This window comes from Orycteropus afer, unplaced genomic scaffold, assembly GCF_000298275.1.
Source record: "Orycteropus afer afer isolate SDZICR_OR568_19922 unplaced genomic scaffold, OryAfe1.0 scaffold00459, whole genome shotgun sequence".
NCBI lineage: Eukaryota > Metazoa > Chordata > Mammalia > Tubulidentata > Orycteropodidae > Orycteropus > Orycteropus afer.
In genome coordinates, this window is record NW_006922046.1 from 1,687,146 (window position 1) to 1,700,417 (window position 13,272).

The 13,272-nt window shown below is 37.3% G+C and overlaps 1 protein-coding gene across 1 annotated transcript in view; it reads right to left on the reverse strand.

Annotated features, from left to right (window-relative positions):
- Positions 1-13,272, reverse strand: part of CEP89 (centrosomal protein 89) — a 133,480-nt gene that overhangs the window by 21,839 nt on the left and 98,369 nt on the right. Inside the window, exons 15-17 of the mRNA XM_042782750.1 lie at positions 11,432-11,599; positions 10,691-10,832; positions 1,105-1,194 (exon numbers count right to left, since the gene is read on the reverse strand). Coding sequence (XP_042638684.1) covers positions 1,105-1,194; positions 10,691-10,832; positions 11,432-11,599 — 400 coding nt within the window. The remainder of the gene's footprint in view (positions 1-1,104; positions 1,195-10,690; positions 10,833-11,431; positions 11,600-13,272) is intronic.

A 13,272-nucleotide genomic window follows, 5' to 3' on the forward strand; every position in this document is an offset into this window, starting at 1 on the left:
ATCCAAATCCAAGTAATTCAGCGATACTGCCTATGGCAGACCATACTGGAAACCAGATAACCCTTTAGGTAGCATCTTTATTTATATCATCTGAAAATCAAGACCAATAAGGCAATTTGGCTTCCAAAAATGTTAAATTTGTATTATTCAGCAATATTCATGAAATACAGGAAGAGGAACTATTCTTTACATTACGGACATATATTTGGGTATGAGAAATACTAAGATAAATTTTGTTCAATTTTTTTAAAATAAGTAATTTAGAACTATACTCTATAGTCCCTAAAATAAACCAACTCACAACAATACATTTACTTATATACATATACTGTTCACTCAATACCATGAATATTTACATATAGCCAACCATTGTTTAGCTTTTCTTTTCTTAGTTTAACATTACAACATATTAAATACCATCAATCTATTTCTCCACTATCAAGCCCCTTTAATTATTGTTCGACACACACATGAACTTGAGCCCAGAAGTCCTGGATCTTATCTCCATTATTGGATGTCATCCATCCATGCCCTCAAAGTACCTTCCCTTCCAAAATCCAGAGGTTCCCTGAACTACACCCAGGCCTCTAAGCCTGCTGCTTCTCTCTCTGTCTCTACCCAATAAAAACTACTTTGACTAGTGGGGCTGTGGATGCATTCTGGAAGTCTGCTGTCTACAAGAAGAATGGAGGTCATGTAGGATGATAGGCCAAGGAGGAGAGCAACTACAATGAGAACTGTTTTCTTTAGGCAGAGAAATTGGAAAGTGAAGTCATGATTAAGCCAAGAGAAGAGCAGGTCAATGCTGTTCTCCAGCTGAACAAATAAATACTGGGCTTGACAATATAGCCTGGAGATATTTCCATATAGATATTATTATTATTATTTACAACAGCACTGATATTTGTTGTGGTAATTACTTGCAGTTTATTAAATGAGTTGAGAGTTGCTATTTCTGCCAATGAAACTTTATACTGCTTTGTTTTATAGATGATTAGTGACCTCTTCATGCAAAATGTGTCTTTAAAACAGAACTCTTGCACCCAGTACATCTTCTTTCCCATTTGAAAATGCAATCTCTGATGCTAAATAATGACTACTTACCTTGACTTTTTCCTCTAATTTCCCCAAGCGAATACTGTCTTCTATTAGTTTGTTGAGAACTGTATGCTTCTCATTTTCTAAACACTTAGCCTAAGTAGAAAGGCAAAAAGAAAAATAATGCACTCTGTTTTACAGAAAAATTAAAATAATAAAAATTCTTCTTCAAAGATTACTATTACTCACAAATTATCTCTACCCTGTCACTTGTCTTGGCCCACCCATCCCCTCCCACCTTGATTCCTTGTGTAAGGACACAGTCACAACCACACCTGAGGAGGGGCAAGAGTAGGGAACAGCACAATGGATGCCTCACCTGAGCACAAATGGAAGACATAGTCCCATTGTCAAGGGGAAAGTGAAAGACTATTAGGGTTTCCAGAACACTTCTGTGGTAGTTAATGTTGTGTGTCAACCTGGTGAGGCCTGGTTGAATGGCTGGGCAGCTGAATCTAGTTATTCTCCATGATGAGACTGGCAATCAACTCCACGGTGGGATCAATATCGCAAGCAGCTAAGTAGCTGCTTTAGGGATGTGGTCTGCTTCCCATATACAAGCAGCAGCTTTGGTAATGGTCTCTAGCTTATGGAATGCTTGAACCCTGCAAGTGGCCAAGTCATTGTTCAGTAGCCTGCCATGCTCTGCCAACCTTGGGACTTTCAACGGACTTGAATGAATGGCCTGCTGTGTGGTTTGGTAATATCGGGACTGTGGCTTGTTACTTGTTGACCTTGGGTTTGTCAGCCTCAGCAGGCAGTAGCTGAGTAAAGAAAAGCCTTCAGCTTCAGTGGGCCAGGAGCAGGAGGAGGCAGAGCTGAAGCCCAAGGTTGAGGGGCTTTTACCCACCCTCTATATCTTGGCACTTTGAACTCAGACTTAAAGCCTCTAAATTTTAAGAATAAACTCATGTTCGTTAAAGCCATCCCATTTGTGGTATATTCTTGTTAGAGCTCCACTAGGTAACCAAAACAACATCCCTATTTTTATAGGATAAATAATTCCTTCAATCACATCTAAGAAATAAGGGTCAAGATGCAAACAAACTTTTTAACTTGATAATTTGCATGATTACAAAGTTAAAGATAACTAAATATGAAATATATTAATGCATAATGCCATTTTCTATACCAAATGTAATAGGCAGTATGTCCAAGAGGGATGTCATTTGAAGCTGAGTAATATCCAGATGGAAAATAAACTATTAGACATTGTAAATTATCTATTCCAAATGCTAAAGTTATAGGAAAAAAAAAAAAAAAAAAAAGATGAGCATTCCTACTATGTTAGGTGACAGTTTTAATAGTCCAAGCAAGAAACATGAAAGAGAGTTAAATGATTTGCCACAAATCATAAGGAAACTGCATACTAGATACAGGATTAGAAATTAAGATGTCAGTATCTTTAGCAACTAGAGAGAGAAGAGCAAGCTAAGTTCTGGCTACTCACTGCTGACGAGTCAATTTGATTCATAGTGACCAATGAAGGATACGACATATAATAATAATAAATCATATCCCTTGGGTTTCCAAGGCGGTATCTCTATGAAAGTAGAATACCCAATCTTCCTTCCAAGGAGTGGCTGGTGGGTTTGAACCACCAGCCTTCTGGTTAGCAGTCAGATGCCTTAGGCACTATGCCACCAGAGACTAAATAACAAAGATCAGAGCAGAAATCAAATAATAATAATCATAGAGAGAACCTATAAAACCAGAAGTTGGTTCTTTGAAATCATTAATAAAATTGAAAAACCTTTAGTTAGACTGACAAAGATACAAATAACCAAAATAAAAGAATAAAGAGGTGCCATGACAACTGACCTGATAGAAATAAAGACAAGTATAACAGAGTATTATGATTAACTATACAGCAACAAACTACATAACCTAGATCAAATGGAAAAAATTCTTAGAGGCACACAACCTACCTAAACTGACTCAAGAGGAAAGAGGAAGCACAACAGACATATAACAAGTAAAAAAGATCAGTGATCAAAAACATTCCAACAAAAAGAAAGTCCTGGACCAGATGGCTGCACTGGGAATTCTACCAAACAGAAGAATTGACACCAATACTGTTTAAACATGTCCAAGAGACAGAGAAGGAAAGAATCCTACTCAATTCACTCTATGAAGCAAACATAATCCTGATACACAAACCAGAAAAAGATACCGCAAGAAAAGAAACCACAGGCCAATATCTCTCATGAATATAGATGCAAAAATCCTCAACAAAACAGAATCCAACTACATATTTAAAGAGACATAAACCACGGCCAACTGGGATTTATTCCAGGAATGTAGGGATGGTTCAACATCACACAATCAATCAATGTACGCCCCACATCAATAACAAAGGAAAATAACTGTGATCATCTCTATGGAAGCAGAAAAAGCATTATCAAAATCCAACATCTTTTTGATACAAATCCTAAAGAAGATTGGAATAGAAGGGAAATTCTTCAACATGATTCAGGGCATATACAAAAAAGCAATGGCCAACATTATACTTAATGGAGAAAGATAGACTTTTCCCTTTGAAATCAGGAATTAGACAAGGGTGCCCGCTCCCACTACTTCTATTCAATATTGTATTAGAAGTCCTCCCCAGAGCAATAAGACAAGAAAAAGAACCAAAAGGTATCCAGATTGTAAAAGAAGAAGTAAAATTATCTCTATTCACTGATGATATGGTCCTCAAGAAAATTTCTAGAGATAATAGAGGAATTCAGCAAAGTTGCAAGATTCAAGGTCAACAAACTAAAATCAGTTGAGTTTCTATCACCAGCAATGAGAAATCTCAAAGGGAAAGTAGGGAAACTATTCTATTTACAACAGTATCTAAGTGAATAAACTACCAGGAATAAATCTAACCAGGGATGTGAAGGACTTATATAATGAAAACTATAAAACACAGCTGAAAGAGATGAAAGAAGATTTTAAAAATGGAAATGTGTACAATGTTCATGAAATGGAAGACTCAGTATTGTTAAGATGTCAATACTACCCAAAGTGATCTATAGATTCAACACAATCCAGATCAAAATTCCAACAGCCTTCTTTATAGAAACAGAAAAAACAATCCTTGACTTTATATGGAAAGGCAAAGGCCCTGAATAGCTAAAATAATGCTGAAAGAGAAGGATAAAGTCAGATTCACACTTCCTGACATTAAAACATATTATATAACCACAGTAATCAAAACAGCTTGGTAATACTATAACAAAAGACACATAGACCAATGGAATAGAATTGAGGGTCCAGAAGTAAACCCACACATCTATGGCCAACTGATTCTTGACAAGGGTACTAAGTACATTTGTTGGGGAAAGAAGAGTCTCTTCAATAAGCGGTACTGGGAAAACTGGATTCCCACATGCAGAAAAATGAAACAGGATCCTTGCCTCACACTATACACTAAAATAAATTCAAAATGGTTAAGGACCTGAATGTTCAAACTGAAACCACAAAATTCTTAGAACAAGCATGGGCAATGCTGGCAGGCCTAGCTTTCAACAATGCATTATTAAATAAAATTACAAAAGCTCAAACATCCAAAGACAAAATAAATAACTGGGACCTCATAAATATTAAAAATTTTTGTTCATCAAAAGACTTTACCAAAAAAATGAAAAGATAAACTACTAACTGGGAGAATATATTTGGAAACACATATCCAACAAGAATCTAATACCAATCCACATATAAAATTTCAGCAACTTAAGAACAAAATGACAAATAACTCAATCATAAAATGGACAAAGGACTTGAATAGATATTTCACCAAAGAGGTCACTGAAATGGCCACCAAACACATGAAAAGATGCTCACTGTTATTAAGCTGTCAGAAAGATGTGAATCAAAACCACAATGAGATATCATTTCACTTCCTCTCAGGATGACTAAAATTTTTTAAAAATAGAAAATAACAAATGTTGGTGAGGATGTGGGGAAATCAGAACCTTTATCCATTGCTGGTGAGAATGCATAATGGTATGTTGTTGTTATGTGCCGTCGAGTCGGCCCCGACTCATAGCGACCCCTCCTTGGGTTTCCGAGGCAGTATCACTACGGAAGTAAGATTGCCCAACCTTCCTTCCGAGGAGTGGCTGGTGGGTTTGAACCGCCAGCCTTCTGGTTAGCAGTCAAGTGCCTTAGCCACTATGCTACCAGAGCTCCCGCATAATGGTATAGCAATTGCAAAAAACACTGTGACAGTTTCTCAAAAAACTAAAATTATGACCCAGCAATTCCACGCTTAATTATCTACCCAAAAGTTTGAAAGCAGAGACTCAGAAACTTGTATACTAGTGTCCACTACAGCACTATTCATAATAGTGAAGAGGTGAAACAAGCTAAATGCCCATCTATAGATGAATGATAAACAAAGCATGGTACATACATACAATGGAATACTACCATGTAGCCAGTAGGAGAAATGAGTCTTGATATGTGCTTGATACATGGATGGAGCTTGAAAACATTATGATGACCAAAATAAGCCCATCACAAAATGATAAATATTTTATGACCTCACTTACATAAAAAGACAAGAAAAGGCAAATGTATAGAGACCAAAGTTTAACAGTGGTTACCAAGTACGGGAGGGAGGGTGAAAAGGGGAGTTAACAGTGATGGGTTGCACAGCCAATTATCGACATTGCTCTTAATAAGCTGTTGTTGTTGTTGTTACGTGCTGTCGAGTTGGCCCTGACTCATAGTGACCCCTCCTTGGGTTTCCAAGGCGGTATCACTACGGAAATAGATTGCCCCATCTTCCTTCCTATATACCTATAAAAGAGTTGAACTGGCAAAAGTTGTGTGATAGATATATTTATAACAATGACAAACAGAGTAGCTGTTGAAGCTGTTTATGTACAACCAAACACCTCATGGGGTTTGGTGACTGGTTTGGAGGTTTAGGATCATGGTTTCATGGGACATTCCAGTTAACTGACCTAATGTTTAGTGCTTTAGTTCTACTTCTTAGCTCACTGTATAGTGCCTGGAGTCTTAAAAATTTGTAAGCAGCCATCAAAGGCACAATTGGTCTCTATTCACCTAGAGGAACAGGAAGACGGGAGTCAGAAATATGAGGATATGGAATATGTGGCTAATTGCCTCCATGAACAACTGCCTCCTTTGCCATGAGACCAGACAAACTGGATGGTGCCCAGGTACCTACCATTACTGAACATTTTGATCAAAGATTCCACAGAAGAATCTTGATCAAAAAATGAAAAATGTGGAATGGAATTTCAAATTCTCAGATTCTAGACTTTCTGGAGCCATGCACAGTGGATGAACCCCTGAAACTAGTTGCGCTGAGATAATCTTTAAACCTTAAACCAAAAATATCCCCTGAAGTCATCTTAAAACCAAAAAACAGTTTAGCTTAAATAGTAAAAGATGTCTGACTTGAGCACTATGCTCTTTTAGGAAATATCTATACAGGATCAAATTGACAACAGCAACTCAAAAGATTAGACAGGAACCTTAGGGGGCAGTGAGTATACATTAATGAGGGAGGAACAACTCAGAAAAGAAGGATGAGAATGTTTGCACAACTCAGAGAATGTAATCAGTGTCACTAAATTGTGTATGTAGAAACTGTTGAATTGGTGTGTTTTGCTGTGTATATTCACAGCAACAACAAAAAAATAAATACAATTTAGGAAAAAAAAAAAAGATGTCAATGTCTAAGGCTATGGTATCTTCTACAGAAATGGGATTAAGTAAAAGATGGTGAACTAGTATTTGGGGAATTTTTAAAGTTATTTGTGGCCATAGGTTCAAATGCCATCAGCTGCTCAGCAGGAGAAAAAACTTGGTGATCTGCTCCCACAAAGATTATAGCTTTGGAAACTGTATGGGGCAGTTTTACTCTGTCCTAAAGGATCACTATGAGTTGGAATCAATTCGATAGCAATGAACAACAACAAAGTTATTTGTAGCCATGAGTAATCAGTGAAAATTTCCCATGGTTGAATCCTATCAGAAGCAGCCAATACCACCCTGGACAGAGGCTACCCCAGCTGTGGTGATCCCTCGGGTAAACAGCTTACAAAGCCAAGGGGACATGTCTAGCCTGGTCCAGGTCCACAGTGCCCTGCCCAGATGTCCTGGCAGCTCTCTGAATGGTGTGTGGTAATAAAACACTTTAAAAACAAACAAACAAGCAAACAAATTAAAACCAATTTGGCCTTTTTCCTTGATACCTGAGTAATAACCCTTGCAATTTCCTAAGTAACCGAGGTACCCTATTGTCTAAATAAGGCATTTGGTTGCTAACCAAAAGGTTGGTGGTTCAAACCATGAACAGCTCTGAGGTGATAGATGAGGTAGTTTGCTTCTGCAAAGGTTTATAGCCTTGGAAACCCTTTGAGACAGTTCTACACTGTCCTATAGAATCGCTATGAATTAGAATTGACTCAATGGCAGTGTTTTTTTTTTTTTTCTTCTTCTTCTTCTATTTTGGGTTAGTACCTAAAACATGCAGACAACACCTAAATATCTGTGGTAATGATCTGCAGTAGATCACCAGGTCTTTTCTCCCACTAAGTGGCTGGTGGGTTCAAACCTATGACCACAAATAACTTTAAAAATTCCCCAAATACTAGTTCACCATCTTTCACTACATAAAGATCACCTAGTAGGTCACCTGGTAGCAATTACCATCAGCAGGCGTGGCTTAACCTATTTACCACGCATATGCAATGAGGCCTCAATCATGAGGTTGTTGTGTTGTTGTTGTTATGTGCCGTCGAGTCAGCCCTGACTCATAGCGACCCCTCCTTGGGTTTCCGAGGCAGTATCACTATGGAAGTAGGATTGCCCAACCTTCCTTCCGAGGAGTGGCTGGTGGGTTTGAACCGCCAGCCTTCTGGTTAGCAGTCAAGTGCCTTAGCCACTATGCTACCAGAGTGATGATAAATTCCAATAAAGGCTCTGAACACAGAGGCTCTTGGCAAACGGACAGTGATGTGCCCTCTTTGGGATATGAAAGCTCCATGTTGGGAACTCTCCCAGACCTGGCACATGTGTCTCTTCCTTACGATGATCCTGATTTGTATACTTTTTCTATAATAAATTTGTCATCAGTAATTTCTGTGAGTTCTGTGAGTTGTTCCAGCAAAGGTGTAGTGGGACCCAGCAGGTGACAGTGATGGAGCTCAGGGGTGGCTGAGCTTGAGGCTGGCATCCTGAAGGGGAGTGGGAGAACCCCAAATTTGTGGCCAGCAGGTAAAAGTAAGGGCATCACGTGGACTCCTGAGTTTGTGGCTGTCATCTCCCTATTTGGCAGTATGAAGGACAGTGTCTTTTTAGCTTGTGAGCTCTGAACCAGTTCCAGACAGCAAGGGCAAAGAGAGAAAGAACATGTGAGCAAGCTGTGTGGGCAGCTGGTGTCAGAAATTACTGAGAAGTAGGAAAGCAGGGATTTGATTAATCTTCACATTTTGGGGATTGGAATTATGTTGATTCTTATCCACGAATATGGACAGTGGTTGGGGATGACAGAAGTGAGGTAAAGGTAGCTCCCCTCATGCCATACATTTCAACTGTGATTCTGAGAGGTCTGAGAATTTGGAACTGGAGTTTGACTTTGGGCCATTATGCAGGTCAAGGCAGAAGAATAAACCACATTTTATTAACACTCTGATGGTTTGATTTTTAACTTTTAAATATTTGGTTACACAGTATGTGTGCCTCCATTTTTATTTCCACTGTGGACCCATGAATACAAGTCCAAGGAGGGTCTGCACTTCATCACTGAAGCCTGTGATGCTCTCCAGCTCACACAGGAGGCTCAGGTCCTTCATCCAAGGTTGGGGAAACCTGTGTTCCTGGCACAAAATAGCTTTGTATTTACAGTGGCACTAATACATGGTTGGGTGGGTCCCCAAGAACGTTTGCCTGATAAATGGGTTTGTTTAGTACTTTACATTTTTCAAAAAGCTTTTGCTTTATCTTCTCAGTGTCCCTGTGGATAAGCCTATGAGACGCAACAGAGGAGGAAATGAACACTCAGCACTGCTACAGAAAATGTCAGTGACCTGAAAGACTTTAACATTTTCATCAGGAACAGTAAGTTTTCAGGAAGAGTGCTGTTAGGTTAGAAGGTCTGAATGCTTTTAAGGCCCCTAACTTGCTGTGTCAAATTGCTTTCTAGAAGACTCAAGGAAAGACTTAGAAACCACCAGTAGTATGTGACTAGGCTTACCACATTCCTATCGGCAATTATTATAATTTCTAAAAAATGTCTGTAACACAATGTAAGTACAAGGCTGGCTGGTTTAGTTTACATTTCTTTAATTATAGATAAAGATGAACATTTTCCCCCAAGAACTATGTACTATTTTTATTTCCTCTCATATAATCAAGAGTAAAATCCTCTGTCCACTTTTCTATGAAAGAATTTAGTTATCTTTTTAATTAATAGGAAAAAGCCTGTGACTATCCTGACAGAGTCCATGCACCTTGTTCACCCCAAAGAAGGGCCAAGTTACTTCCAAGTTTGTTAGCTTCTTAGATAGACTCTCTTAGAAAGCCTACTGGTTTCTTCTGTAATGATATCCATTAAACTATTATTTCTAATCTATTATTATCAGAAATTTGCAACCTTGTTTAAATAAGCATGTTTAAATATACATAAGCAATATGTTTTCAATGTAGAAAAAATAAATAAAAAGATTATTTAAAAATTAGCTCTAATCTACCACTTAAAGAACTCCATGCTAATATTTTGGAGTAAATCCTATCAGATCTTTTTCAATGCATATAAATGTGTATCCATGTACCTATGCACTGTTTTGATCATCTGTCTTCTTTCACCCCACAATATGCTGTGTATGTATATGTATACATGTCTAGAATGAGGTCAACAGCATCAGTCTTGATGGCTGCGCAGTATGTTATCACCTAGGTCTACCAATAAGTATTCAATAAATTCCCTACTTTGGGATTGGTGCTATTATAAATAATGCTAGAATGAATATTACTACAGCTACATCTTTGTGCCCTTTAATTAATTTATTTATTTTTAAATTGAGATTTGGGTCAAAGTTTACAGAGCAAATTCACTTTCCATACAGCAGTTCACACACACTTTATCTCATGACATTGACTACAATTTGCCACAATGCAACAGCTCCCCTCCCATTTCTTCCCCCTAGTTACCTCTTCCCTGTGTCCATCCTTCCATTAAAGTATTTCTTTAGGATGAACCTATTTAATCTCTTTATAATACTTATGTTTGATTTCAAATAGGGAAAATACTAGCTTCCCAGAAAAAATATAAAGATATTTGTAAGTATGATACACACCTTGATGACTACTGTTTCTACTTAATTAAATAAACCAAATTTCATCATTTTATCGATTAAAATACCATTTGCATTATTTTAAAAGTTTGAGTTATTCACCAATCATAAGTGTTTTTTCCCCATGATTAAAAGAAAATTTTAGATCATTTGCACATTTGTAATTGAAATTTAAAAGGATGAAGCTTTTGTGGATTAATTTTTTAAAAAATATTCTTAAGATGATAATGTTTAACACACAGTTTACTTAAAGAAACTTTGAGAAAACTTACCAAACACCTGAGATTGTCACGTTCCTGTGTTATATTCTCTGCAAGTCCAACAAGATTTGCCAAGTATTGGTGAGCAGACATCTCCTTTTTCATGGCTTTTTCCAGTTGCTTTTTAAGGACATCAATTTTCTTCTGCGATCTCCTAAAGAATTCCCCCAAATGGTGGAATAAAAACTCATTAGCCTCAAAGGCTAGGGCATAATGAATATCTATATTATGAAAATATCAAGTATGCTACCATTTAAATGTTATTCTTCAGCAACCTAAATCTTCTATTAAGTGAAAGTGAGGAGGGATAACTGAATTTAATTTTAAACCAGGCATAATTATTGACTCCAAATCAAGCCAACATGATTCACACATGCTTAACCAATTAATAGGGTAATTATAGTCTATTAATTTTCTGGGTCATGTTCCAAAAGTTACTCCTGAAAAACAGATCCTGTAATCCCAAAGCAGATTTCTGGGAAATGTTTAGGAAAGTACTTTTAGAACTTTTGGAGTCTTAGGGTCATCATCATGACTATCAATAATCTTTACACTATAGACGTGAAAAATATTGGTCAACAGAAAAACTTTCACTATAGTTTTATTTTGCTATTTAATAATCTCAATCACCCATTTCCATTTTAGAGCACTATTAGAAAAATAAAAGATAAAGGAAATGGAATAGGATATTCTCCAGTTGTCTTTTTTACAAAGTATATTTCAAAAATAAGCTTAAGGAAAAAAATAATGAACCTATTTATTTTCTGTGCAACTTCAAGTTCAGCTTCCAGTGCTTTGTTTCTAACTGTCAAATTTTTCTTCTCTAACAGCAGGCTCTTTTTCTCTACTTGCAGGACTGTCAGCTTTTCCATCAACTCTTCTATCTCAGCACTTCCTTTCTCCTCTTCCTTCTGTAACTGGCTGAAGGAAAAAAACATCACAAGGCACATATCCAGTTCACAGAGGCTTACATAAGGCATCACTGCCAGAGAAATGATAAAATATCCTAGTCCTTGGCCTTGCATGGACCAAGGCCTGTGTGGAAATCTCTCCCCACCTGAGATCGAGCTCCTGGATGGTAGGAAAGAGTGTGTTGCATCTTCTTTGATAGGATCTGCCCATTAAACCCTTCTTTTGCCTACAATATTTGCTTGTGTTTGTGCATATAGATTTTGTTGCTGTTGTGAGGTGCCATTGAGTTAGCTCCAACTCACAGCAACCGTAAGTACTTCCAGAAAGAATTTAAGACAGCTCATTTTCTATAACTGTCAAAAAAAATCCTAATGCTAAATAAAACAAATTTTGTTTCATATTAATATATGTTTTTCTGATAAAAGAACTCATCCCACTCCACTCCCCAAAACAAGAGGGGGTAAATAATTTCAATATATAATTCTAGGAAAACAAGTTATCTCTTCAGTGGTTCTCTCAGTCAATAACTAGGACTGAGTAGGCAGGACCACAGACACAGAGATTGCCCAACATTCTAAGAGATGTGGTCTCTCTGGGTACAATGTGAGGTTTACTCTATGGCTTGCTGGCTGGCTGCCAACAAGTCTCAGGTTGCATGGGTTTAAGGTCCACCTCACTTCTCTCATCCCAATGAGCTCAAACTACAATGGCTCTCTGAATACTGTCAGTAATTTTCTAGGTACTTTCCATTGCTTTCTAGTTCGCTGTAAGCCTTATCAGTTCTAGTTAGTTAGAACAGAGGACACCTGTAGACAAAAATCACAGAATGGAAGCTTGAATTAAATTCATCTTTGTCTTTTCTCTTCCTTGTGTTTTGTTTACATTTTAGAATTTTATATAAAATTATTTTTGCAAAAATAATAAACAGGCCTGGTACCAAATCAACCAGTATAGAAAAGTTCACAATGAAAAGCAAACAAACACTATAGGATATTGGGAAAGTGTTGGTAAGAGGGCACAGCCATCTCAGAGAGCAGTATCAAAATCAATAAAATGCATTTACTCTGTTGCTCAATAATGCCACTTTGAGGGAAATTTCTAGAGTATTCTAGGGAAACTTCTGCAGATTTGCAAAAGATGACACATATAAGAAAGCCTCCAACACTGATGATAGGAATAAACTTTAAAACTTTAAACTTCAAACAAGTTATCTCGTTAAGTTTAAAGTTTAAACTTCCATCAAAAGATTGAGTAAAATATAATATTTCAAATGACAGGCTACCACCATGCAGCAGTTAAAAAGAACAAAACAAGTATCTATCACAACATGGAAAGATGTTTTGAAAAAGAGTGAAAAAAAAATCAAGATGTGCAATATATATAAAGTATGAATTCATTTACATAAAGATAAAATATACCAAAAGAATACTGTTATTCCTGTAAACTACCACTCGTCTGTCAGTTTGTCATACTGTGCTTGTGTGCATGTGGCTATGAGGCTTGGAGGTTATGACACTGGTATTTCAAATACCTGCAAGGAAATCCATAGTGGACAGGTTTCAGTGGAGCTTCCAGACTAAGAAAGACTGGGAAAAAAGATGGGGCCATCTACTGCAAAAAAATTGGCCAGTGAAAACCTTATGAAGAGCCCTGAAACTCTGTCTGATACTGTGCCAGAAGAT